We start from the raw sequence: 27171 nt of genomic DNA, 5'->3' as shown, positions 1-27171 counted from the left end.
AAAATGCGGGTAAAACCTGTCTCACAAGATTTTTGTAGTAATTAAATAGTAGATAATCCATGAAAAGCACTAACACAGTATTCCAGTTTGGTTTCACAATGTCAGCCTGTTGTCCAAATGTGTCTCCTGGATAGGCAGAGGCTTCCAGGAACCTGGGCTAGGTGTTGAGGTGTGTTAGAAGTAGCTTGGGGACTACAGAGCTTGACTTGGAGAATCAATCAGAAAGATGCCACCCAGGGTAAGGCTAAGATCAAGAGACAGACAGTTGGACCAAGGCAACAGCATGAAACCAAAGGGGCCAGCACTGGGCAAGGGAGGTGAGCAGAGACAGTGGAGGGCAGGGCCTAGAGAGGTTCTCTGAGGTGCCTGAGAAGTCCCTAGGCCCTTTGTCCAGGCTTCACCCTTAGCTGGGGTGGAAGCCATTAGGGCCTCCAAACCCGTTATGCACCTGTTTTCTGTCTGTGCCCAGACTAACAATAGAAAGGATTCTTCCCTGTAATTCATTATGAATAAAAGCAAGTGAACAGGGCAAGTGCTGCTCCTGTCTCATCTCCAGCCGCTGCCTCTCCTCCTCCACACTCTAGCAGCGCTGATTTACTGGTACTTCTTAAGCATACCCCATTCTTGCATGCTGTAGTATGCTGTGGGCATTGGAGCTCAGTGGAATCTATGGAAGTATTGATTCTCTGGTTCTTTTTTGTTAAGCCCAAGAATGCTGATAAACCATCTCAGGGCTAAGGAGAAATTAGATTATCTCTTGAACTTGATTGCATTTTCCCCAGAGTTCTCTTTGAGACCTTCTGGGGAAGGGCAAAAGGAAAATAGTAGTAAGAGCAACATGATTGACAGTTCAGGTGGGGGTGGGGTGGCTCAGGTGGGGGTGGGGAGTAACCTGCTTCTACAGTGCCCTCAGACTCTTCATGCCGATGTTTGTGCCAGTAGATGTGGTCAGGCTTGGAAGATGGCATGGGAAGTAAGTAGCCCCTGGACCCTGAATGTCCTGTGTACTGGAACAGTACTGGAATAGTGCCTCTGGAGTTGGGGCAGGGACTCTGGGAGTCAAGTAGATTTATAAAACAGACATGAGTAGGTAGAATGGACATTTGGACTTAGCACAATCTTTAATTATGGTCAGAGTTTAGGTCACTACAAACTCCCTGTGTGAAGGACCAGGTTTTTTTTTTTTTTTTTTTTTTTTTTTTGTCTTTTTCCGTGTCTGGCAACGGTTCGCAACCCTCAGTGTTGCCCCCGTACCGGACCGGGACCGGCAACGGGATCGCAACCCTCAGTGTTGCCCCCGCGCCTCGCTCAGCCAGTGAGCGGCCGGTCTGTATGTGGGATCCGAACCCTCGGCGGGAGCGCCGCCGCACTTCCCAAGCGGCGCACTAGCGCAGTGCGCCACCGGGCCGGCCCAAAGGACCAGGTTTTAATTTTTGTTTCCCAAACCCATTGAAGACCAGCACTTTTGTAAAATATAAAATTGCCACAGCAATATTAAATTGCTGTAAGTTTCTAAACTCTTATTCTCTGTACTTACCTCATTGTGGACTGCCATGGCTTAGATCACACGACCTTGGGGGTGATCTACAAGAGATATGAAAGTTCTCATAAAAGAACTCATAAATTTTATAAAGGAAAATTACAAATTTATCTAAAAGAACTGACTATTTGCAAAATTAACACACACATGCCTTATTTTACTACCTTGACATTTTGTTAGAACAGACTGCAATGTGAATGAATAATGCCCCTTGGAGTAGGAGAATGCTGGTATGTGGCAGCCCAGTGGTGTGTGTGCTGTTCCTTCTGCCTGGTGTATATGCCCGTTCATCTTTGGGACACTCCACAGGCTTCTCTTGTCTACCCTTGCTACAACTCACCCCCAACCACATTCCCTACCCTCAGTATTATTTCTTGCTTCCCGGATGCCATCTGTGTATGGAGTATGTATGCATGCTGCTGTTACTGTTACACATCATTTGATACTATAGTTATTTGTTCATGTCTCTTTCCCTCTACTAAGCTGTGAGGTTCATAATTAATGAAACTGAGGAAAAAGTGCATTTCTGAATGAGGTCAAAGAAAAAATAGAATGTGAAGTAAAGAAATGAGAGTGCTAGAAGCATGGGACCATTTGGCCAAGCATGTGCATAGTGGGATATGAAGTTCCTGAGGTAGATGGTGCTGGGGTAAGGACCAGTGTGAGTATAGTTAACAGGTAAGACTGCTAACGTAGAGGCTGGATGAAATTTTATTGGAATTAAGGAAGCCAAAAAAATTTGAGGATGGCTCTCAAATGGGTTGTTATCTCGAACTTTGAATCTTCTGTGATAATGGTAAAATTGGAGTGGAAAGAAAACTGAGCCAGATACAGACCAGAAAGGGGTACCTGAATGCCACGAATCTCAGAGCAGCGCAGGTGTTGTCCTGGAGGTACGAGTAATGGTGTGGATATGGGGAGCACGAGAATGCCCTCACTCTCTTTCAGATCCCACAGTGTGTGCAGGGACAGTACCCTCAAAGAGGAGTGTTCTTGGAGAAAAATCAGGTTTCAGCTAAGGGAGGGAAATGTCAGAATCATTTTATGAAAGAATTTGAGGGTGTGAGGAAAGTGTTAGAAAGGAGGGTAGTAGTGGACAGGAGGAATCCATAGGTCAGCAGTTCAACTGAGCAAACATTTATTGAGCAGTTACCATTGCCAGGGACTGTGTGAGGCACAGCAGTAAATGCTCTGTGTGCTTGAGATACTTACAGTTAATGGGGAAGCTTGAGGAGTGGGGAGATGAAATTGGGGAAAAGATGGTTGTCTAGAGGGTCTTGCATCTTGTGGATGACCGAAGCAAAGAGGGTATAGTTGAATTGATGGTTTTTAGGTTGTAATTTATTCACTATAAATACTTGTTTAACTAAACTTTCCTTAATGCTAACTCTGTCAGTTTCCCAATGAGAGTGCTTTAACTTTTGGATACTTACGTAAGTCCAGAAGTCAGTACGGTGTAGACATGAGGTTTGATTTGGGGTCATTTTTCATTTATTGATCAGATATTCAATGAAGGCCTACAATGTGTTTGGTACTGGACTGGGCCCAAGGCAGACAGACAGAGTTTAAGATTGTTGGTCCATCATTTGTCAGCTGTGTGACTTTGGGCAACCTACTTACACCATCTTCTATGAACCCGGTTGTTGTGGAAATTGATGAAAAGAATGCAGGCAAAGCTTTTAGCAGAGTGCCTGACACATAGTGAGTGCTGGATAAACGTGTATATTATTAGGCTCTATTTATCAAATTTTAATCTCATAAAAACACTGTAATATTAGTATCTGTTATTTCCTCCTATACTTATCACACTTAATTTTAATTGGCCAAAGTACATAATTCTGTGTATCTCTTACAACTCCCCTATGCTAAAATTTGAGTTGACTTAACACTGTATTTGTGGGGGACAGCAGGGATTTCTTTCTCTTAAGGATGTAACATCCTTTAGCTTTTTAGATAAAAACAAAAAAACAACTTCATCTCCCCTAAATTATAATATAAATGTAGCCCCTCCCCCTTAATTAGATTGAACCAGCTGTTTCTTTGGAGCTGATTGCTGGAGAATGTTCCTAACATTGGGTTCTGAGTTTCTAAGATCCTAGCAACTCAATATTATATTTTATGTTATAATATATATTATATATTGTTAATATATATTATATTAATATTATTAATATATATTATATTAATATTTAATATATATTATATAATATATATTTTATATTGTAATATAAAATATAATTTATATTAGCTAATCATTTGATCATGATTTTTGATATTTCAAAAATTAATGTTATAACTAAAAAACAAATTAAGTATTCAGATCTTCTCTTTCCTTTACCAGTAAGAATTAGGTGTTCCTCTTCCTCACCTTTCCACCCCCACATATTTTTTCTGTCTTCAGTCATGAGTTACTAAAACCAGAGAACATTGACTCTGTTGTTATTCTTTTACAGAAGACAGTATAATAAAACTGTCAAAAATTAAAATACAGATTAATGATATATTGTTTTCAGAATGGTAGAAGAGGGACCTTTCATTTGAAAGACTAAACAGATTAAGGAATTGTATTGTTAGACCTGTTTCAAGGAATTACAAATGTATCATCTTTACTGACCTTCATCAAAATAAGTGGAACTGACCCTCTCCTTAGATATTTAAAAACAGAATTCCAAATTTTATCTCCCCTTTGAAAACAAATGTACATAGTTCAATATGCTCGTTGCATAACATAGAGTAATAGGGTACAAACACAGCAAAAATGCATGGCTTTTATGCTGCTAGGGCATTTTCCGAGCAGCATATCCCCAGATGTGCTGAGTTTCAGCAGGTTGCTTAGTGGTAGTCTGCAGTAGAAACTGATAACATTTACTGTATCTATTCTTGTGGCTTTCTAAAAATAAACTGCTACTTTCAAGTTATCTTTCTCTTTGGTATTGTCACTGTATTTAGATTTTGTGGACTTTTCTTCAGCACATTTATATGAAGGGAGCTATTTCATGTATTTTAAGTACATCTATTAGATTTGAAAGGTGTTTTTGGAATTAGAATAATGAAAATGTTAATAATCCAGAATCATAATTTTTAACTGAAAGATAAACATTCATGTTATATTGCATAGACAATTAGTTAGAAGTTAAATGAAATTAAAATTTTCCTTTAAAGTATCCTAGTTTACCTTGTTGAGTTGGCATAGTGCAGAATTTGACAACTATATTGGTCTAGAAATGTTAAAGTTAATTTTATTCCATTTGTACAGGGGTAACACACTGTATTAAACATGTAAGGTCTTGTTTACATGGGTTTGATTACAGAAACTAATAAAGTATTCTCTAAATAAAAAAATAAAATAAAATTTTCCTTTAGTTAAATGATCCTTTAGAAGGGATTCCTGATGTTAAACTGTGTAGTTGGTGGAATAGAAATCTCTTGAATGGAAGTTGTAGCTGCAGGAGAGACACAATGTGCCTCTCATCCACGACAGAGATTCTGAGGCAGAGATCATTATAAGTTTTAAAGGCAGCCTGTGAGTCCCAGATGTTTTTTACGAATTCATAATTCTCAAAGCCTTTTTTCTCCCTCAGTTTTGTCAAAGAATAAATTTCTCTAACAAGAGAAGTAGCTCAAAAGTTTTGATAAGAATCAATTATTTAGGATATGAACCTTAGTAGTCTAATTCGTGAAAGTATATGATGATGATGGTGATGATGAAGATGATATTAAATAAAATGTATGCAGGGCTGACTGTGTGCTAAGTGCCGTTTCTCAACTTTCCCCATGTTAACCTTCAAGAAACATTGAACAATATTTGAAGGACATCTCCATTTTACAAGTGTGGAAACTGAGGCACAAAGACTTTAATATGCCCAAGGTCATGTTCTTTTTATTTTTCGTATTATTAATTTATTCTTTAATATTGAGCCAAACCTAGTTATGTTTCTTGGGGTCTTTTTTTTTGGTGGCTGGTTGGTAAGGCCTTTGCTGAGCTAAACCTAATTTTTAACTATTTTATTAAATGGGAGTATAGACTAGTAGAACTCTAAAAACCTTGTATACTTTATTGCCAAATTACGCAGGTGTTTGTGAATATTAATCCCTTGTCGGATGTATAGTTTGCAGATATTTTCACCCATTCCATAGATTGTCTTTCCACTGTGTTGATTGTTCCCTTCGCTGTGCAGAAGCTTTTTAGTTTGATATACTCCCATTTATTTATATTTTCTTTTGTTGCTTGTGCTTTTGGGGTGTTATTCATGAAGTATTTGCCCAGTCCTACTTCCTGGAGTGTTTCCCGTGTGTTTTCTTTTAGTAATTTTATGGTTTCAGGTCTTACATTTAAGTCTTTGATCCATTTTGAGTTGATTTTGGAATATGTGAGAGGTACAGGTCCAGTTTCATTCTTCTGCGTATGGATGTCCAGTTTTCCCAGCACCATTTATTGAAGAGGCTGTCTTTTCCCCAATGTTATGTTCTTGTCGCCTTTGTCAAAGATCAATTGGCTGTAAGTGTGTGGGTTGATTCCCTGGTTTTCTATTCTGTTCCATCAGTCCCAGTGTCTGTTTTTATGCTAATACCATGCTGTTTGGTTACAATAGCTTTGTAATACAATTTGAAGCCAGGTAGTGTTATGCTTCCAGCTTTATTTTATTTTTTTTTTTTTTGCTCAGGATTGCTTTGGCTATTCAGGGTCTTTTGTTGTTCCATATGAATGTTAGGATTGTTTTTTCTATTTCTGTGAAGAATGTCATTGGTATTTTGATGGGGATTGCATTGAATCTGTAGCTCACTTTGGGTAGTATGGACATTTTCACAATGTTAATTCTACCAATTCAAGAGCGTGGTATGTCTTTCCACCTTTTGTGTCACCTTTAATTTCTTTCAGTAGTGTTTCATAGCTCTCATTTTAGAGATATTTTACCTCGGTTAAATTGATTACTAGGTATTTTTTTTTTTTTGGCAACTGTTGTGTAGTGTTATGCTTCCACCTTTATTTTATTTTTTTTTTTTTTGCTCAGGATTGCTTTGGCTATTCAGGGTCTTTTGTTGTTCCATATGAATGTTAGGATTGTTTTTTCTATTTCTGTGAAGAATGTCATTGGTATTTTGATGGGGATTGCATTGAATCTGTAGCTCACTTTGGGTAGTATGGACATTTTCACAATGTTAATTCTACCAATTCAAGAGCGTGGTATGTCTTTCCACCTTTTGTGTCACCTTTAATTTCTTTCAGTAGTGTTTCATAGCTCTCATTTTAGAGATATTTTACCTCGGTTAAATTGATTACTAGGTATTTTTTTTTTTTTGGCAACTGTTGTAAATGGATTTGCTTTCTTGATTTCTTTTTCTGCTAGTTATTGGAGTATAAAAATGCTAAGATGTTGGTGAGGATGCAGAGAAGGGGGACTCTTTCTACACTGTTGTGAGATTGTAAATTAGTACAGCCATTATGGAAAACAGTATGGAGGTTTCTCAAACAACTACAGATAGAACTAGCATATGATCCAGCAGTGAATGGAAAATCTATCCAAAGGAATGGAAATCATCATGTCAAAGGGATACCTGCACTCCCATGTTCATCACAGCTCTATTTACAACAGCTAAACTATGGAACTAACCTGCATGGCCATCGACAGACGACTGGATAAGGAAAATGTAGTACATATACACAGTGGAATACTACTCAGCCATACAAAAGAATGAAATTCTGCCATTCACAGCAACATAGATGAGCTTGGAGGAAATTATGTTAAGTGAAATAAGCCAGACATGGAAAGAGAAATACCACTTGTCCTCACTCATAACTGGATGCTAAGAAAGAAAGAATGAAAGAACGAACCACAATAATATGTTGAACTTTCAGAAGGAAGGAACAAAGCTAAGGATACTAGAGATGGGGGAGAGGGAGGCTAGGAGGTTGGGGAGTGATTCGTTGGGGAGTGATTCGTCAGGTAAGGGGCATAAAGAATAATTATGATTTGTAATTATGAATATACTAATAAAAAATTATAGAAAAAAAGCAAAGGCAGGTATTCTGTCTGCAGGGCCTGTGCTTTTTAAGTACTCCACTGTACTGTTGAATATGGATCTACTTTCAGTCAACAGATACTTAGTGAGTACCTACTGTGTGCTGGGAATTCTTAATTGTGACAGATCTGGGGGAATACTACAGTGAGCAAGACATACAAGCTGTTGTCATGTAGCTGACATTCTGTGGAAACAATAAATACAAGAACTTTGTGGTTTATTCCTTGGCATAACAAGTGTGTTTTGGAAAGATATTTTATAGTAATGGTGAGTGATTTTCACCTTTTCTCTGTTTACCTGGTTGGCTCATGAAATCCCTCTCTTATCAGTGGTATGCTGTGTTTTTATGTAGACCCAGGAGATTGGGTAGTGTAGGGGGAAATTCCTGTACTTTGCCATGGGAAGACCTGGGTGAGAATCCCAGTGCGCCATCATTTACTACTTGTAGTGAACTGTGACCTTCAGTGTCTTCATTTATAAACAGCATTGAATGCCCTACCTCCTGAAATTATTGTGGGCTTAAGGATTAAATGAGCACAAGTCCCTAGCACATTGCCTGACCTAGAAGGGCCTGATTAAGTATTGGTTTCCTCCCTTCCATACTTTTTTTATTCTTAATAATTTTCAGTGAAAGATACAAATGCAAGTGTAGGGATCAAACTGAATTCCCTGTAAATGATGTTTGAGTTTTTTCTTACAAGAATGCCATATTTGTTCTAGTTAATTTTTGTTTGAAATTAGCATTTAGGCAAATGTTGAAGAAAGTTGATACATGCAAGATAGCTAAGAATTAATATCAGTAAAAGTAAGATCTTCTTGAAAGAGTTAAGTATAAAAAATGCATCATAACAGACTATTTTTTCAAATGTTCTTTGCATAACATTGGTATATTACATTACTGTGCTAGAATTTACCTTTGTATTTTGTACCATAAAGGTAATATATTTCATTTTCATATTACTTTAAAAATGATATTGCTTCTTATCTGCTTATATTTATCAATACATTTGTTTCCTTAGGAACATTTGTTTCTGATATTCGTTAACTTGGTATAATTTGATAATCAGATTTTATGGTGAGTTCTTGAAAGAAATTGTATCTGTAAAATTATTTATGGTTACACTTATTAACTTTGGCCCTTGTATCTAGCTTGTCACTGGATTGATGTTGACTTTTATGGTTGCTTTTCCTTACTTTCTATTTCTACTGCTACCACTCCAGTTATCACACCCCTAGATTGCTAATGATGTTAGGTGATCTCACTTGCCTTAGTCTTCCTCTTTTCTCATTCATCTGCATACCTCTGTCATACACATCCCATGTTTCACACATGATTCAGTCAGTATGTTTTAATGTGATATTCAACTTACAGCCCTTAAGAAACTACAGACTCAATAACTCTATAACCCCATTTTCTATCACTTCTACCACAAACCCTCCCATCCAACCAAGCTGTGGCTGCCTACTGTATTCTAAATATTCCTTGATTTAGTAAGATACTATTTTTATGCTCATTTTATAGATAAGGAAACTGAAACAGAGAGAATAAGCACCTGATCCAAAGAACCCACAGCTTTGTATCCAGTTAGTCACCCTCTGGATGGGCTTTCAACATAGCCTTTTGTAGGGGCTAAAGCCCCACTCATTTGCTCTATACAATAATCTTGAAAGACAATCTATGGGGTGACTCATTTCTCCAGTAAGTGAAACAGAGCACCTGTTTACATGGGTTAACCAGAGAGTGCATCTGCCAGGAAGTGACATTCTAGTCAAGACCTGGGCAGAACGGGGTTGGGTGGGGAGGTGTTGAGGGGAGAGGAGGGCGTTCTGAGGGAAGGGAATGGTGTGTGCAAAAAGCCTTACTTAGTCTCTCATTCATAAGCAAGTATGAATGTTGGTTGATTCTACTTCATCCTTGTGTCTTTTGACAGCTTAAGCCAAATATATTAATCTATTTTTCAGAGTTTACTTCTGATGTGATTCTTACACATTTGGCATTTATTATTTAACCACAGCAACTCTAGGTAGGTCTTAATAACCACATTTTACAGATGAGAAAAGTTGTGATTCATGTTGCTTACTAATGTGCAAAAGGTACACAGTTAATAAGTGGCAGGGGGAAAAATGGCAGAGCTGGGATATGGCTCAGTCCATCTGAATTTTGTGCTCTTTCCCCATGCTGTAAATCAGCCATTCTACATATAACCATGGATAATACTCCTGCCTTAGCAGATGAATTTATCTCCCTAACCAGCCTTTAAATTAGTAGAATCCAGAGACCCTATGTAGTACCTGCCTCTCTCATAAACACCAGCCACAGCTTCACATATAAATTCCAGTCAGTAAATAAAAGTTGTTTCCATGTACCAGTTTTGCTAAAGCCTAAGTCATTTCAGAGCAATTGGCATATGGTAAAAGAAAATTTTAATAGTTAAAAAATGAATTATTTGCAGAGTATGTACATCATTTTTGTAAAAGCAATAAAGCTATTTTAGTGATACTAGGCAGTGGTTCTGAAATCCATGGCACATGAAAACTAAACTGAGGAACTAAGGCCAATCTTATTTGTTCTGCAAATTTGTTCACCAAAATTTGGTGGAAGAAACAAATTTCAATTTGCAGACCATCTTTATTATTTACTTTCTCTGGCTGGTATCATAGATAAACAGATTAAACAGTCATGGGTTCCTCCTGTGAGAAGTACACATGGTCCCCGAATTCTGTATCACCTGTTTTTGCAATTATAATTTCATTGAATAGTCACTAGAGAGTTTGAACTTGTTATTTTGCAGATATTACTTCCTTATCAATGATTGCTCTGTGGTTTTATTCTTAGTTATTTTGGGTAATTGGTTGAATCTTTATTATCTTGTTTTCCTGATCCTTTTGAACCAGTGTTCCCCTTAACTTCTGAATTTTCTTTGGGTGCACATGACTGACACACACATTGAATTCAACCAAGTGAGAACAGAAAGTTTAATGATGGTGGAAGGGAGGTGTGGTTCTCACAAAATCATCAAACCACAGGAAGGGCAGGAGTACAGCTGGACTTGAGGAACAATTGGAACTGGACTTTGAATACTGTTGGGGATCTCTGCATCTCTTGCCTCTGATTCTCTTTCTTGCTGTCGGCTACTTCCTCCATCTGGCGGGTAACACGACCACCACACCTCCACGTTTTACAGCATCAGCTACCAGAAAGAGGCTGACCTGAAGTTCCCTCTAATTCAAGCCCCCCAAAATCCCAGGAAAGGGTTCTAATTAGGCTAGCCAGCCTGAATTGACCTCCTTTGCCTTTCTGGGGTCTGCTGTGGCACAGGGCTCAAAGACCCTGGCCTCACCCGGAACTAATTTTGGCTGACCTATGTTGGATTATTTAAATCATATCTGCTAGCTGATTCTTAGTTTAGACTGGTTTTCCTGAAGAAGCCTTCCTCATTCTTTATCAAAGTCAGTATCCCCGTGGCTCACTTAGTTTCCTTTCTAGCATAAGGGGACTTCTGTAGTTTACTCAGTACATTTGCAAGTCAGAGACAATGGACAATCCCCCAGTTCCTTGTGTGAGGGAATCTCCTGTTTCACCACCTGTCCTATGTGACTACAGGTGACCCATTTGGATGTGTCTTTCTCCGTTAAGAAATATTACTGTTTGTGATACGATAACATGTCACATAGAATGACAAGAAATAACAATACCAGACAAATGTCGTATCTCTTCAAAAGAATGGGACAGTTATTTTGCATAGCAGTACCTCTAACTACCAAAGGAAAAAGTCCTAAGGAAGAAATAGTACTTTACATTTATACCACAAGTTTTTCAAAGAGATAAAGTGGGAGGTTAAAGGTTACTGTCAACTTTCAGTTTATAAACTGTTTTTTGATGTTATTTTCTTCTAAACATTAAGAGCAGCCAACCACCTGTTTTCCTCATATTATGCAAAATTATTACATTTTAAAGTCAGATTGGATGTCTTTTCTAGACTTGTAAGCATTTCTAATTTGTAAGAGGACAGTTTTTATGTGCAAAAAGGAATGATTATGCTGTGATAACTGTAGAAGAGATAGCTTTTATTTGGTTGGTTGTGCCATCACTTTAGTTAAATTAAAAAACATTTATTACTAACTCACTATTTGCAAGACATTTTGTGAGATTGCTAAAGATGAGTAAGGTATATAGCTTGTGCCCAAGCCCTGGAGGAGCCAAATGTGGACCACGACTCTCTTAGGGAGTTGTAGGACAGCACAACAGAGTTGCATCATGATGAATGTGACCTACCTTGATTGCACTGTACACACTCTAGAGAGCACAAGTGCAAAGGAGCTGTACACATGTTCCACCCAGTGAGTTTGTACCCTGCAGTGGGCGAGGGGGAGATGTGAATGTGCCCTCTCTGCAGGCTTGCTTGGTTCCTGCATGCCTCTAAGAGCATGAGCATTTCTAGGGTTTAAATGTACCCATTTTCCATACAACATGGCTTCTAAATGTAAGGCAGCAATAACTCCTAGTGTTCAATGGGAGAAAAAGCAATTGGTTCTAATGGTGGAGGGAAAACCCACTCTTTTAGACTACTTGTGGGACCATGTGACAGTCTCAAGCAATCTCTTCCTATGGGATTTTCAAGAATAACATTAACTCTCGGAGATTTTTGCGTCATATGTTGTGTTTAGAATTTAGTCCCCACATAAGAATAGAGACATGAATAAGGTGCATTCTGTGTTTCTACATAGAAGAAAGCATTTAATCCTATCTGGTGTGTTGGGTTTGGGGGAAGGTGTCAGGGAGAGGATGTAGCATTTGCGCAGAGCTTTGATGTAAGAGTAGGATTTTAATAGGTGGGAATGGGTACGGAAGGGATAAATTTCCAGGTCAGCAAACCATGTACGATAGTATGGTGTTCAGGGAATAGTGAATAGTCTAATACAGTTTGAAATATGTGAGCTTTATTGTTTTATAGTAAGAGGAGAGGCTGTAAATAAAGGTTTGGGTTGGATCATGGGGGAGAGGAAAGCCGTGGAAAAATGAAAGCCATGGTAAGATTTTGGGTTTTGTTCTATGTGGTGGGGAACGAGTAAAATTTTTTAGTCAGAGGGTGAAATTAGCCAATGTACCATCCCCAGGGAGAATTTTTTTTTCATCTCTAGGAATGGTCAGGATGGAGTCCTAAAGTTTCAAAATAGATCTTTATGGTCCTCTCCATCCCTTTCATCTTGATCATTATCCAGGAAGCAGCTGAGGGCAGATGATCTATTGAAGAGGATAACTGCATTTAATGATCAAACTGCCTTACTGAAGTGTGTGCCAACTAGGAGGAAATGATGGAGATAGACTGTCAGCTGTTATTGACTATATCTTATAAGCCCCACAATTCAGCATTATAATTATTGCTTTATGAAACCTATCTCTTAGAGAAATTATGAAAAGATCAAAGACATATGTTTATAGACTTTTCTATTTACTCACAATTTATTTTTAAAATTAAAAATTTTATTTACTTTTATTGTGATTTTTTAATATTTATAACATGAAGTTTATCACATTAACCATTTTTAAATGTATGGTTCTGTGGCATTAAGTACATTCACATTGTAGTGCAACCATCCCCACTCTTCACAGAACTTTTTCATTTTCACTAACTGAAACTCTGTACTCATTAAATACTTAATTCCATCCTCACCTCTGCTCCCTAGGCCCTGGCAGTGACCAGTCTACTTTCTGTCTGTGTGAATTTGAGTACTCGAGTACTCAAATGAGTACTTATATGAGTATTCTCATATAAGTGGATTCATACATTTGTCCTTTGTGACTTGCTTATTTTACTTAGCATAATGTCTTCAAGGTTCATCCATGTTGTAGCGTGTGTGAGAATTTCCTTCCTTTTTAAAACTGAATTATTTTCTCTTATGTATATACCACATTTTTAAAATCTGTTCACCTGTTGTTGGAGTCTTGAATTGTTTCCACCTTTTGTGAATAATGCTGCTATGAACATCAGTGTACAAAATCTGTTTGAGTCTCCGCTTTCAACTCTTGGGAATTGTTGGATCATATGGTAATTCTATGTTTAATTTTTGGAGGAACTGCTATACTGTTTTCCACAGTGACAGCACCATTTTACGTTCCCGCCAGCAATGTGCAAGGGTTTTAATTTTTCCACATCCTTACCAACACTTAATTTCTGTTTTTTCTGATAGTAGCTAACCTACTGAGTGTGAAGTGTTGTCTCACTGTGCTTTCGATTTGTATTCCCTAATGATTAGTGATGTTGAACATCTCTTCATGTGCTTATTGGCAATGTATATATCTTCTTTGGAGAAATATCTAAGTCCAGTGCCCATTTTTAAATTGGGTTGCTTGTTTTTCTGTTGTTGAGTAGTAGGAGTTCTTTTTATATTCTGGATATTAGTCCTTTACATATATATGATTTACAGATATTTTCTAACATTCTTCAGGTCGAATAATTACCTTGGTGCTCTCTTCATTTCTTCCTGTTGATTTGAGTTACATATATGGTGTCATTTTCTTTTAGCCTGAAACGCTTCCTTTAATTTCTTGTCAGGCACATCTGCTAGCTACAAATTCTCTCTTTATCTGGGAATGAGTTCATTTTACTTTCATTTTTAAAGGATAGCTTTGCTAGATGTAGAATTCTGGGGTGACAGTTTGCGTACACCATTTCACTGCCTCTGACCTCTGTTGTTTCTGATGAGATGTCAGTCATTAACTTCCCTTTTTTTTATTGTTCCACTGTTTGAGATAAATCATTTTTCTCCTTCTGCTTTGAAGATTTTCTTTCATTTTGACTTTTAACAGTTTGACTAAAATGTATGTAGGTATAGATTTCTTTGTGTTTATTCTGAGGTTTATTGAACTTTTTGGATCTGTGGATTAATGTTTTAATAAAATTTGTAGTTTTTGGCCATTGTCTCTGGCTGCCATTATACATAGGTTAGTGTGCTTGATGTCTCATAGGTCTCTGAGGCGTCCTTTTTATTCCTTCTTTATTTCTCTCTATTTTTCAAATCGAATAATTTCTTGTTGTTCCTTGATTCTTTCTTCCGCCAATTCAAGCCAGTTGAGCAGACCTAGTGAATTTTCACCTCAGTTATTACACTTTTCAACTCTGGAACTTCCATTTTTTTCATAATTTTTATCTCTTTATTGAGATTTCCCTGTTTGTTGAGTCATTGTCAGCATACTTTAATTGATTAAACATGATTTCCTTTAGTTCTTTGAACATGTCTATTGTAGTGGCTTTGAAATCTTTGCTAAGTTCAACAACTGGGCCCAGTTAGAGACAGTGTCTATTGACTGCTTTTTTCTTGAGTACAAGTCACACTTTCCTGTTTCTTTGCATGTCTTATAAGTTTGCTGAGAACTGAAAATTTTAGATTATGTAGTATAGCAGTTCTGGATTCTGATTTCCCCTTTTTCTAGGTTACTGTTTCTGGTGTTTTGTTTTGTTTTTTTCTTTTAGTAACTTGCCTGTGCTAAATCTTTGTACTCTGTCCCCGCCATGATATGTGGCTGTTGATGTCTCTGCTTTTCGTTTGTTTGCTTTTATTTGTAACCCTGGCTTCTCAGGGTTGGCCCCTGTGTCTGCATGACTTAGTGGTCAGGTAAGGTTAAAACATACCTTGAGCTGATGGATCTCACGTGAGTTCAGAAGCATGTTCAAATTCAGGCAGTTTTCAAGTATACCTCTGCTTTTACTTTCTTTCAAGCCATATCATGTCTCCTCTGAGTGTGCCACAGGCTCATGGACAGTCAGAGATATGTGGATGGCTTGGGCTCTGTCTAGTGTCTCCTACATATACAGCCTTCCGGGGAGCCCTAGATGCTTGGAGAGTTTATCAGTCCCTTTATGACTGCCTCATTTTCTGTTAGATTTCTGGTTAGTTTGCTGTAGTCAGGACCACAAGCTCAGGCTGTCTGAGCTTCTGGCATTCCTGCTTGTCTGTCACGTTGGTGGCGGAAACCAACTATGCTGCTCAGCTGGGCTTTTTGTGCTCCCCTTGTTTTCTCTCAATCAAGTTAGCCTCCTCTTGCAGCAAAGCTGGCAGAACTACTAAGCTGACCAGGATGGGCCCGGGGGATAGTAGCTCCAGACAGAAATGCCATAGGTTCCTACTGTTCTAACTCAATCGTTTTTCATGAATAAATGCTTCTTAATTTATTGTATGCCTTTGGTTGATTTCCAGAACCCTGATTTTTTTTTTTTCACAGTTTTGTCTAATTTTGTCATTGCTTTTTGGGGTGGAGATTTACCATGCTCCTCAGTCTTCTGTACTGTACCTCTGAAGATGGTTTTTAAGTACTAAAGCTGTAGAGGAAGCCGTATTATTACAAGATTGAGGTAGACATAGGGCAGTATTCTTTTTGTGTGAATGTTTTTATTCTTATTATAAACAGAATTTTCCATTTTATCATAGCATTGTTAATGAGGTATTTTTCAAGACTATTTTCTAAGAAATTTTAGTACCTTGATTCTGACAGTTGCAGGTGCTATGTTTTTAGGAAGTACTGAATTTAAAAAAGTAATTTTGAAAAGGGATTAGATACATTTAAAGGAAAGTGTGATTATTTAGCAAGAAACTTTTTTTATGTTTGAGATTTGAAGGTTTCAGGGAATTTTACAACTATCTCTGTTTTCAAGATGTGAATGTTTAAGGGAGTTTTACAATTATCTCTCTTTAAAAAATTATTTTTTTCTGATTATAAACATAGTACATTCTTGATGAAATGAGAAAAACCTAGGAAGACACAAAGAGGAAAATAAGAATCATCATAATCATACTACCAAGCAATAATTACTATACAGACTTTGGTGTCTACTGTATCAGACTTTTTTTTTCAAGACAAGTGCATGGTTTAGACCCACAGAAAATATGTATGAAAAATGTTTGGTGAGTTCGCCTTTAAAAAATGGAAACGTAGCTTTTCTTTTCCTCGATAAGAAAATCCTGTTAGGTTACTTATGTGGATCTATTTCTTTTGACTTAAAATAGTAAACAAGATTGAGTTGCATTTTTTGTACATATGCAGTCTATATTTTGAGTCTTTGGATATTAATATGCATTGTTCTATCACAATTTGATCATAATTACTAGCATTAAAAGTCTTACTTTGATAATCACATGGAGAAGCTTGATTGTAAGATGTTTCCCTAATGTTTGTATTTGATAGTTTTGTTACTAAATTTAGAAGCCAGGAATTGATAAATTATTTTCCCATAATTCTGGCTATGTTTAAGTCCAGACTTCCCATTTTAGAACTGTCTGGTCACAAGATACTTGCTCTGAAAATTTATTAATAAATTAGAAGAATCCCTGTAGTGTTTCTTTTCTTATAATCCTGTCATATGTTAGGCAACATTAGTACTAAAATCAGTAAATAAATACAGTTATTCAGAAGCTTTAAGTAGCTCTAGCTCTACTATATCTAAAGGTGAAAACTGTATTTTAATAAATGTGGCTATACCATTTATTATCATCTAGTATTTATATTTAGATCAATTTAATGTGATTCAAGGTCTCAGGCTAAAGTGCCAAGATATGATCACATTATCTGGACAATTACAGCATTTGAACAAACTCTTGGGAAGCTGTATGTTGGCTTTTTAACCAAAGTATCAGGATTCTTTTTTGATTTCTCTTTGGTTTTAATTTCTTAAAACCCATAATATCTACAAGGTAAAATGCTCAGAAATCCTCACTGGACCACTTTCAGTAAAGTAGAAATATAATTTCTATTGTAGTACTGTTCTCTAATACAAATGGATCCACTTACTGTCTGCTACTAAATGGTTCTGGAGAATATCATGGAGGAATTCTGATGATTAGCAAATGTATACATGGGCTTTAAAAAATTAACGGTTTCCAAATATATATATATTCTCAGAATTACTCCTCAGGCTCTTTCTACTGTATCTGTTTATCTTATTCTTGGTGATTTGTGAGTTTTTACTCTCTCTTAAAGAAAATTTACTTTATTTTGTCTTTTTTTTTTTGGTGGCTGGCCAGTATGGGAATTTAAACCCTTGACCCTGGTGCTTGGTGTTATCAGCACCAGCTGTAACTGAGTAAGCTAACTGGCCAGCCCAATTTACCTTATTCTGAATAAACACTTTGGAACCCAAGTCTAGAATAAAAATTCATTTACCAAAGGTCTGTGGGTCTGACATTGTTAGGGTTTAGTTTTTCCTTTGGAAGCATTTTTGTTTTTGAAACAGATTAAAAAAGTGATGCCAGAGGAGAAGGGGTCTGGGGAGGCCCAGTAGCTGGCATCAACCCACCCCATCCTCTTACCAGGTTCTTGACTGTGCCACAGGAAAGAATTCAAGGGCAGAATCACAGTAGAAAGTGAGAACAGGTTTAATGCAACGAATAAGAGATACAGATTTCACAGAGGGTGTGGCCTAGCTCCTGAGACTGAGCAAAGCCTGCATCAGGTTTAGCACAAAAGTAAGAAATACACAGAGTGCAGCCTGCCTCAAGAGAATGGGCAGCCGTTTGCAGAAAGTAAGTTTAATACCAGAGAAAGCATACACACCTCAGCAAGCGAAGTGCTGGTTGGCCCCAGGAAAGTGAGCAACAACCCCGCCTTCTGCCAGTATTCAGCTTTTATAGTTTCACTATCTAATACATTTCATGCTATCTAATGAATATAAATTCCACTTTACTGAGCATGTTTGGCATTAGGGTTATATAACCACTTTCTACTGAGCATGCCCAGCCACTGGATTTGCATTAGTCAGCCCCCTGAGGTCTCAATTTACTGTGCTTTTTGTGTGGAAAGGAGGTCCAACTAGCAACAGTAACTCCTCTAGGAGAGGGTCCAGAGGAGGTGCCTAAGACCTTGGAGAGTGGCTTGAAATACAGGGGTGTGTTTGAAACCTGAACCCATGGAAACTGAGTACCTCCTATCTCAGATGGTTTTGGCTTCTGTAGATTTAATAATAGAAAAATAGCAAATGATGAGCAAATTCTTATTTGAAGCTCTCTGTTGCTTCTCATTTATGTATCTCAGCAACACCCATTTCAGTAGTGTCCTGAACATGATGGTATTTGTGGGTTGAAAAAGACTCATAAGTGATTATGCAATCACTCAGAGAGGAGTAGTATACGTTTAGAGGAAAATTGTTTTTAGAAATATGAAAACATGAGAAGGAATTAGGAAACCTTTTAGTTTTATTTTAAATACTTCTCTTGTTAAAGGGCAACAAAAATAATGGTTTTTAAATGAATCATGGCAATTTAGTAAAATACTTAAAATATCTAAAATGTTTATGAAATGGTAGAATGTTTTATAGTGGAAATAACAGGAAAAAATTCATAGAAATTTTTTAGGATTGGTCACTATATGTCTGGGATGATTTACAAACCTACCTGAATAAAGGTTTAAAACAGTTTTATAAAGAACTGGAAGGTGTTGTATTGATAACTTTGGAGAGAAGCAGAAAATCCTAGAGTAAGTGGAAAGTGTGTACTATCATTTCACCAAGACAGGGCTATACAGTTAAATATCTTGGCCAAAATCTTTATAGTAAAAAATATGTTGACATGAAAACAGCTTTTCTGGGAATTAAAGATTCATTTAAGTACTATCTAATGAAGGAGGCCAAAATTTCTGCAAGATAGGTAAAGGACACATTTATATTGCTCTTTTTATAGCTGAAATGTAGCTATAACAGGGAAGATTATAATAACTTTTAATATTTTGATGCAGGAAATAGTAAAATATTGTTATACATAAAATAATGAAAGTTCAATTAAAATTTGAAATGCAGTTTTAAGGAAATTGTAATGATTTTGTTCAGAGTTACGTGACAACCTTATTTTTTCCCCCTATTTTTAAGTAGACTGTGAGGTTGATTTCAATTCTCCCTCTGTTTGCCTTCTAAGTCCTAGAGAAAGAGAGAAACATTGGGGTAGGGCCATTAGATGGTTTCTTTGGCAGTCATCATAGCTGTTCACAATATTCTGGTTTTCTCACCTTCGAAGGACATGGTAGTACTGCACTTACCCATCTCCTTGAAGTTAGGAATGACCATGTCACTTGCCCAGTGAAATATGATATATATTCCTTCTTGGCAGAAGAGACATACATTCCTTCCAGGCAGAAACTTTAGGAACCAGTGAGCAATTTGCCACTGGTCTGGGGACTGCTGGCGTTCCAAACTGTGGAGGCTGTCAGCCTGCAGCCCTCAGTAAAGACCACGTTGAGCAGAGTACCCACTGCCCTGAGGTGGACATGTCATGTGAGTGAGAAATAAACCTATGTTGTTTTAAGTCACTGAGACTTGGGGATGCTTGTTATTATTGTAAAAGCCAGTCTAACCTGACATATATGGTTTCCGTACATCTGAGGGTAAGAATAGGACATTTTTCACCAACTACAATCACTATTTCTTCAACCGTTTTTGTTAACATTTACTGTGTGCCATCACTGTTCTGGGTGCTAGGCATACAGCAGGGAACAAAACAATCTCTTCTTTTCTCAGTAAGCTTCTTCCTATTCCTTACTAACTGTTATTTTGGGAATCTCCTTTACTGTCTTTTTCTATCCTTTGAGCAGCTGGTTGCTCCATTCTCTTCTGTGCTTCTACAGCAGTTTGTACACATACCTTCATTTTCCCACTAATGTTATGATCTCGTGATCATTCTACTTCTGTCTTGCTTTCTAGGCTAAACATTTCTATAAATGTTTTATATATTGTAAGTATTTATATATAACATTTAAAGTAGTATAAAATATATAGACAAAACAAGTTATACATTATTTATAATGTATGAGGGTACTTCAAAATGTTCATGGAAAATTTGTATTATCTTTTTTTTTTTTTTTTTTTTTTGGCTACTAGCCAGTACAGGGATCAAACCCGATACCTTGGTGTTATCAGCACCACACTCTAACCATTTGAGCTAACTGGCTAGCCCCTATCTTTTAACTCTTATTTTTCTGTGAACTTTTTGAAGTACCCTCATATAATAACAAAAGAGTATGTATACGTGTGTGTGTATTGCATCATCCTTTATTCTTTAAAATAATTTTTGAATGAATCAATAAGTCTTCCCTGTGGGGTCTTTTGCTTGAATGTGATTTGGGATCAAAATGTGAACTTCTGTATTTTGGTAATGTTCTCCAAATGCCTTTGCTCTGTGAATTCAACTTTCAGATTATTACTAGTGGATGAGAACAGATATATACCAAATTTCCTGAGCAGAAATGTGAATGAATAGGAGAGGGGGAAGCCTATTAAAGTGGCATTGTGCCTCTTCCTCTTACTTGGCGATAACTATTATATCCTTATATCTGTGTTTCTCAATCTTTTTATTATCACTCCCACCTGCCCTGAGTCTTTTTAGACTTTTTTCCCCTTAATTGCTCCCAATGAGATTTTGCTGCCACAGATCTACTGTATAATTGTTTATGTATTGAATGTATACTTGTGCTTTATACAAAAAAAAATATAGTAGTTCCCTTCCCCCCTTATCTGTGGTTTTGCTTTTCCTGGTTTCAGTTAGCCATGGTCAAATGCAGTCCGAAAATATTACATGGAAAATTCCAGAAATAAACAATTCATCCCAACTCATAGTCCAGAAATTTTAAAAAAAATTTAAATTAAAAGAATACAGCAATTCGTAAGTTTTCACTTGCACACTGTTCTGAGCAGTGTAATGAAATCTTGCTGGGATGTGAACCATCCCTTTGGCCACCATGTCCACGATGTATACACTTCCACCCGCTAGTTACTTTGTAGCCCCTCAGTCCTCAGATCCACAGATCACAAGAAGAAGGGTGAGTACAGTACAATAGGATATTTTGAGAGCGAGAGAAAGAAATCATATTCACGTAACTTTTATTACAATATATTGTTATAATTGCTCTATTCTATTATTAGTTATTGTTAATCTTTTACTGTGCCTGATTTATAAATTAACCTTTGTCATAAGTATGTATTTATAGGAAAAAACGTAGTATATGTAGGGTTTGGTACTATCACAGTTTCAGACATCCACTGGGGGTCTTGGAATGTATCCCCACAAATAAGGGGGGATTACTGCCAGTTTTTTGCCCCCTGAGAACCAAGTTTTTTTTGGTTGAGAATGCATGCCTTGAACTAATATTTGTAAGAGGTAATTTTTTTTCCATTCGTAGGAGGAGGGCATTTCCACTTCAATAAGCTAAGTTTAACTATATTAAGTTAGAACTCTGTTGTCTAACACACCTGTGCTTTTATAACAGCTTTATTTTAAGCCGATTATTATTTAAATAAGTATGCTAAAATGTTAGTGTATTGAGAACATTGAAAAATTGGCTTTTATGCATCTTATAGAAATTCATTTTTTTCTATATTGAAGGCCTCTAAACCACACAGTCTTTCTGTACAGCCATATTTGCCTTTTAATCCTTCAGCAAATATTTATTGAGGGTATACAGTGTGCAAGACTTGGTGTCAGAGCTGAGGACCCAGTGGCTCGTGGAACTGATTCTGGCTCCTTTATTCTTTGTTAGCCAGAATGCTAATATTGTGTGTACTCGCTACTGCAGAGTTGTTTTGACTGTACTGATTTGCAAACATTAACAACAAAATATAGGGAACTCTTGGTTAAAAACCCTGGGACTGGGTATAATCCCTTGTCTACCACACCATGTATAAAGTCCGTGAAAATATTGAAGGCCAAGCTTCACAAGATGCAGAGTCAATATAGTTATTTTCCTGTTTTGTCCTGCAACCTGTGACTGTTGTCTGGCTACACCAATGCACATTATTCTGTCTGCAGTGTGGGAATTTGCTTAAAATCTTGGACCATTCTAAACAACCAGTGTAGTATCTGAATATGTATGTGCACAACATAACAGGGAAACCTGAATGTAGGGTTTGTTCAAAGAATAAGGCTCTGTTCCTCACCACTGTTTAATGGCCAAAGAATGAAGTGTATACTTTGAAGCTAAGTTTCAGATTGCCTAGGAGGTATGGGACAAATACATTTCAGAAAGAATATGAGGCAGTACAAGTTATCTTCAGGCTTTGGTGTGAGTGGCCGTTCAAGCACAGAGCCTTTTATTCATTGATTTGCACAAATATTTACTGAACTCCTAATCTCTGTGCCAGAACTTTTGGTGAATAAGACAAAAAGCCCTCATTTTCACTCAGCCTCTCTGTCCCCATTTCTTGGACAAATAGTGTAGGATGTTTTAACATAGAACAACTTTTTATTCATTCATTCAACATGTATTTGCTTGAGAATCTATAATACAGGTACACTATTGTGCGATATTAAAAAGAGACACCATCTCTGCTCTCAAGGACCTTGCAAGCTTGTTTGTTTGTCACCCAGTCGTCACTTATTCAAAAGAATGTGCACTGAGCTGGGCATTGTGCCAGATCAGTGCTAGGGAAATACAGAGATGAACAAGAGCACACAGTCCCTGAAGGGCTGCAAGTCCCAGCCTAGAAAGGCAAACAACATAATATCATTGGAAGAGTATAGTATGATAAGTGATAATAATTAGCTCTTCCTGCTATATTGGGAGAGTGCAGAGGATGAGCACAGAAGTGGAATTTCCTAAATTAGCTCTGTGTAGGTGAGAGGTCAAGATGTGGTCTTTCCTTTTATTTTTGGTGGCTGGCTGGTACGGGGATTGAATCCTGGACCTTGGTGTTTTCAGCATCACTCTAGTCAACCGAGCTAACCGGCCAGCCCCTAAGAAGTGATTCTTGATCTGACTTTCTGGTTGGGTCTGGAGAGAAGAGATGGCTTGGAAAGGAGAATGGAGGGAATTCCAATTAAGGAAAACAGTTCAAGTAACAATAAGTAGCTGTAAGGCACCAGGCAACTTTACAAAACTGCAGGTACTTTATTTGATTTGGCTGTAAGAGGTGGTGGCAGATGAATTCTAATCTAGTGAAACATGTGCAACATAAACAAAAACTAAATCCTTGTAATATTGGCACAGTAAATAGCTCAATGAAACAGATAGCCCAGAAACAAACAAACAAACAAACGTACTGTGTGATGAAGTAGGTATCACAAATCAAAAGGGAAGTAATAAATAATACTGGGACAGTTGATATGCTATTTGGTAAAACAATGGATTCTTATTCCAAATGATTTTTATTTATTTATTTTTTTGTCTTTTTTCGTGTCCGGCAACGGATCACAACCCTCAGTGTCGCGCCCGTACCGGACCGGGACCGGCAACGGGATCGCAAACCTCGGCGTCGCGCCTGCACCTCGCTCAGCCAGTGAGCGGGAACCGGTCTGTATGTGGGATCCGAACCCTCGGCGGGAGCGCCGCTGCGCTCCAAAGTGGCGCACTGCAGCAGTGCGCCACCGGGCCGGCCCCCAAATGATTTTTAGTCAGGTCTTAGGGGCTAGAAATTTAGAATTTAGAGGATTAAGGTTGCCTTCTGTGAATTAAAATTTAAGATTAACACTAGTGGGTCAGAGGATGTGTGTGTGTGTGTGTGTGTGTGTGTGTGTGTGTGTGTGTGTGTAAGTAAATCAAATCTAAGGCACAAAATATCTTATGTACTATGTCAGCTTGTTGAATGTTTTGATCCTATGAACAGGGCCAGCTTCATGGGCCCCATACTCCTGAGGGCCCTGAGTTTGGTTTAATGCTGTGCTGTTGCTGCCCTCTGGAAAGTCTTAATGTTTGAATATGAGGCCTATATTTTCTCTGTGCACTGGGCCCTACAAATTATGCAGCAGTCCTGCCTATGGAGTCATGATGAGGTTGATTGAGGTTGATCATCCATGGATTCAGAAAGTTACAGAGCAAAGCTTTGGAAATAGATGTCCTCGTGCTCTGTGGAGAGTTGCAGCCAACACAGTTAAAGTGTCCCAGCCACATTAGCAGGACCATCTGTATTGTGTATGCAGATACCTCAGGCTGTCCAGCATGATGCCATTAAACATTCCAGTTTATTTGAGAAATTCTCTTCCTTCCCATTTCCTGCCCACTAAGCAACCTTTTAACTGTAATTTGATTTCTTTTGTAGTTTTCCTACAGGGAGAGAACTGGCTGGCCATGCTGACCCCATACTTTATTCAGGAAGTTAGTTAGTAAGTTGGTACTCTGGTTATATGCATCAGTGAGGTTCTTTAATGTGAGCCTGTCCCTGAGGAGTCTGCTTCTGTTAGATTTCTGAGACAGAATGCTGAAGTCCAGGCACGTGCTGGTAAAGTCACCAAAGCAATCAAGTGTAGAACAGTGTTAAGAGCAAGGGCTTTGGAGTCATGACAGTCAGACAATCCTGGGATCAAATTTAAGTCCTGTTGCTTACCATGATGTATGATCCTGGCCTCTCTGTGCCCTGATCTTTTCATCTGTCATATGCTGACTTTAACACCTACCTTAAGATCGTTGTGAGATTGAATGAGATAATGTACACTAGGTCATGGTTTTGCAGCCTTAGTACTATTGACATTTTCGGCCAAATAATTCTCTGGGGGTGGGAGGTGGGGTGGCCGTCCTGTTCATTGTAAGATGTTTAGCAGTATTTCTGGCCTGTACCCACAGGAGGTCATAACCCTCCCCCTTGCCCCCCATAGTTGTAACAATGAAAATGTCTCCAAACATTGCTAAATATACTCTATGGAGGGCAGAGGTGGACCTGGTTAAGAACCACTAGTCTTGGTGTATAGAGCAGCGCCCGGAGAAAAGAAAGCTAACATCAGGTTTTATAATAATAATGCCAGTAGTGGTTGTGATGATGATAATACTCTGGATGTGATCTTGAGGCCCCTGGGAAGACATTCGTCAGCCCTCCATCTATTCTTTGTTCTTTAAATTTCTGTATCTATGCCAGAATAAACTCCATATGAATTAAATAGTAAATGTAAAAAGATCTACCTTTAAAAAACTGAAAGAAAAGGGAAGTAACACATTTTTAGTTTTGCAAAGGATTTCCAAGCTCAAAAGCAGTGGTACTTTTGTGATGTTTAATGTTGGGTTTAAATCACATTGTGTAATTTTCTTCCCTGATAGATGTCATTACATTAAAAATAAACAAGCATGCATAATCTCTAAGAACTTTGTAATTCTTATTGAAGAGTAAATTGGATATAAATGTTTTTGAGTAGTATGACAAAGTGGTATTAAGAAACTGGTTTAAGTCAAAAAGAAAGCCTTTTTTTTCTGGCTGGTACAAAAAAAGAAAACCAAGTATTCCCCATATATAAGGGCAAAGGAGGAAAGATAGTCAGCCTGTAAACATTTGAAATTATTCAAATTTAATAATTTTTTAAAATTAAAATCCTTTCTTCATTTAAATTGGAAAAGATTCTAAGCAATAACATCCAATTCTGTTGTAAAGTTAGAGGAGCCTTTTTACAGGTACAGCCCCTCTGGGAAAAAAACATGGTTATGAATATGCCTTAAAAATTGTCATATCTTTTACTCCTTCGAAATAACATTTGGGAATAATGCCTATAGCACAATCTGAAATGTAGACAAATATTTATGCATGAAGATTTTTAGTGCAAAGTTGTTTTAATAAAAGCCAGCTAAATGTTCAGCATTAGGGAGGTAATTAACTCTAGCTTATGATAAATAATTTGTAGTCCTTAAAAACAATGTTTATATAATGTTTCTGGTAACACGCAAAATTCTTATAATGTTAAATGAACAAAGCAGGCTTTAAAGTTGCATATGCAATAAAAACAACTCACAAAAAGACTGGAAGGCAATATGTAAAATGTTAATGGTATTTCTTCCTGGAAGATTGGAGTATGGATAATTTATGAACATTACTCATATGATTAAAGTGATCATTTCATGGCAGACTTAGACTTTTTGGGAGTTTCTGTTCTTTTAGGTAATTTTTTGATCTTCTGCATTTCTAGATGAAGGGTTTTGAACTATGTTTCCCTGCATAGGAGATAGCAAAAAACAATTGTTGATGTCTTAAAATACAGTTTTATATTTAAAGAAATTCCTTATAATTGCAGTATGGAACCAATTTGAGAAGGTAGACATCTGTCCCTGGATAAGGTGAATTAATGGTTTTTTAAACGATGTTACTCTTTTTGTTCATTAAAGATATGTTTATTGTTTTTTGATGAAAGATGAAAGAATCTTTAAAATGTCAATTTTTATATTTATAGTATGTGCAGAAGCTTACAATCCTGATGAAGAAGAAGATGATGCAGAGTCCAGGGTATGTATTTTACTGAATGAATTAATTTTAAATTATTACACTTGTATTATATAAGGAAAATAATAGTAGAAAAGATCTTAACAGGCATACACGTTAATGGGAGACATAATGGAATTATTTTGGCTATTTCTTTTCCTAGTCTTTGATAGCCTACTTCCATGTCAAGTTCTGTGGAATTACTTTTATTCAAAGAGTATCTCTCTTTGAATAAAAGGAAAGATGAACATATGCGCTCATTGCAGTTGTAGTTTTCTTTCTTTTGCGAAATATATCCTGGTGATAAAAATATTTTCAGCTATCTTTCCCATAGTAATAATGTCAATTTCCTTAGTGTTTCTAGTAAAGAAAAATATTGGGAAAAACCTTCTGCTCTTATTAATTTATAACAACAGAAGTTTATCCTGAAACAAACAAATCACAATAAAATTACATCTAAAATGT

General features: G+C 37.2%; 1 protein-coding gene across 1 annotated transcript in view; it reads left to right on the top strand.

The window, feature by feature from the left end:
* Positions 1-27171, top strand: part of PRKAR2B (protein kinase, cAMP-dependent, regulatory, type II, beta) — an 89494-nt gene that overhangs the window by 27552 nt on the left and 34771 nt on the right. Inside the window, exon 3 of the mRNA XM_008568054.1 lies at positions 26678-26730. Coding sequence (XP_008566276.1) covers positions 26678-26730 — 53 coding nt within the window. The remainder of the gene's footprint in view (positions 1-26677; positions 26731-27171) is intronic.

The sequence above is a fragment of the Galeopterus variegatus genome, unplaced genomic scaffold (assembly GCF_000696425.1).
Source record: "Galeopterus variegatus unplaced genomic scaffold, G_variegatus-3.0.2 Scaffold370, whole genome shotgun sequence".
NCBI lineage: Eukaryota > Metazoa > Chordata > Mammalia > Dermoptera > Cynocephalidae > Galeopterus > Galeopterus variegatus.
Note: the sequence above shows the minus strand (reverse complement) of the source record. Positions and strands in the feature narration are given on the sequence as shown.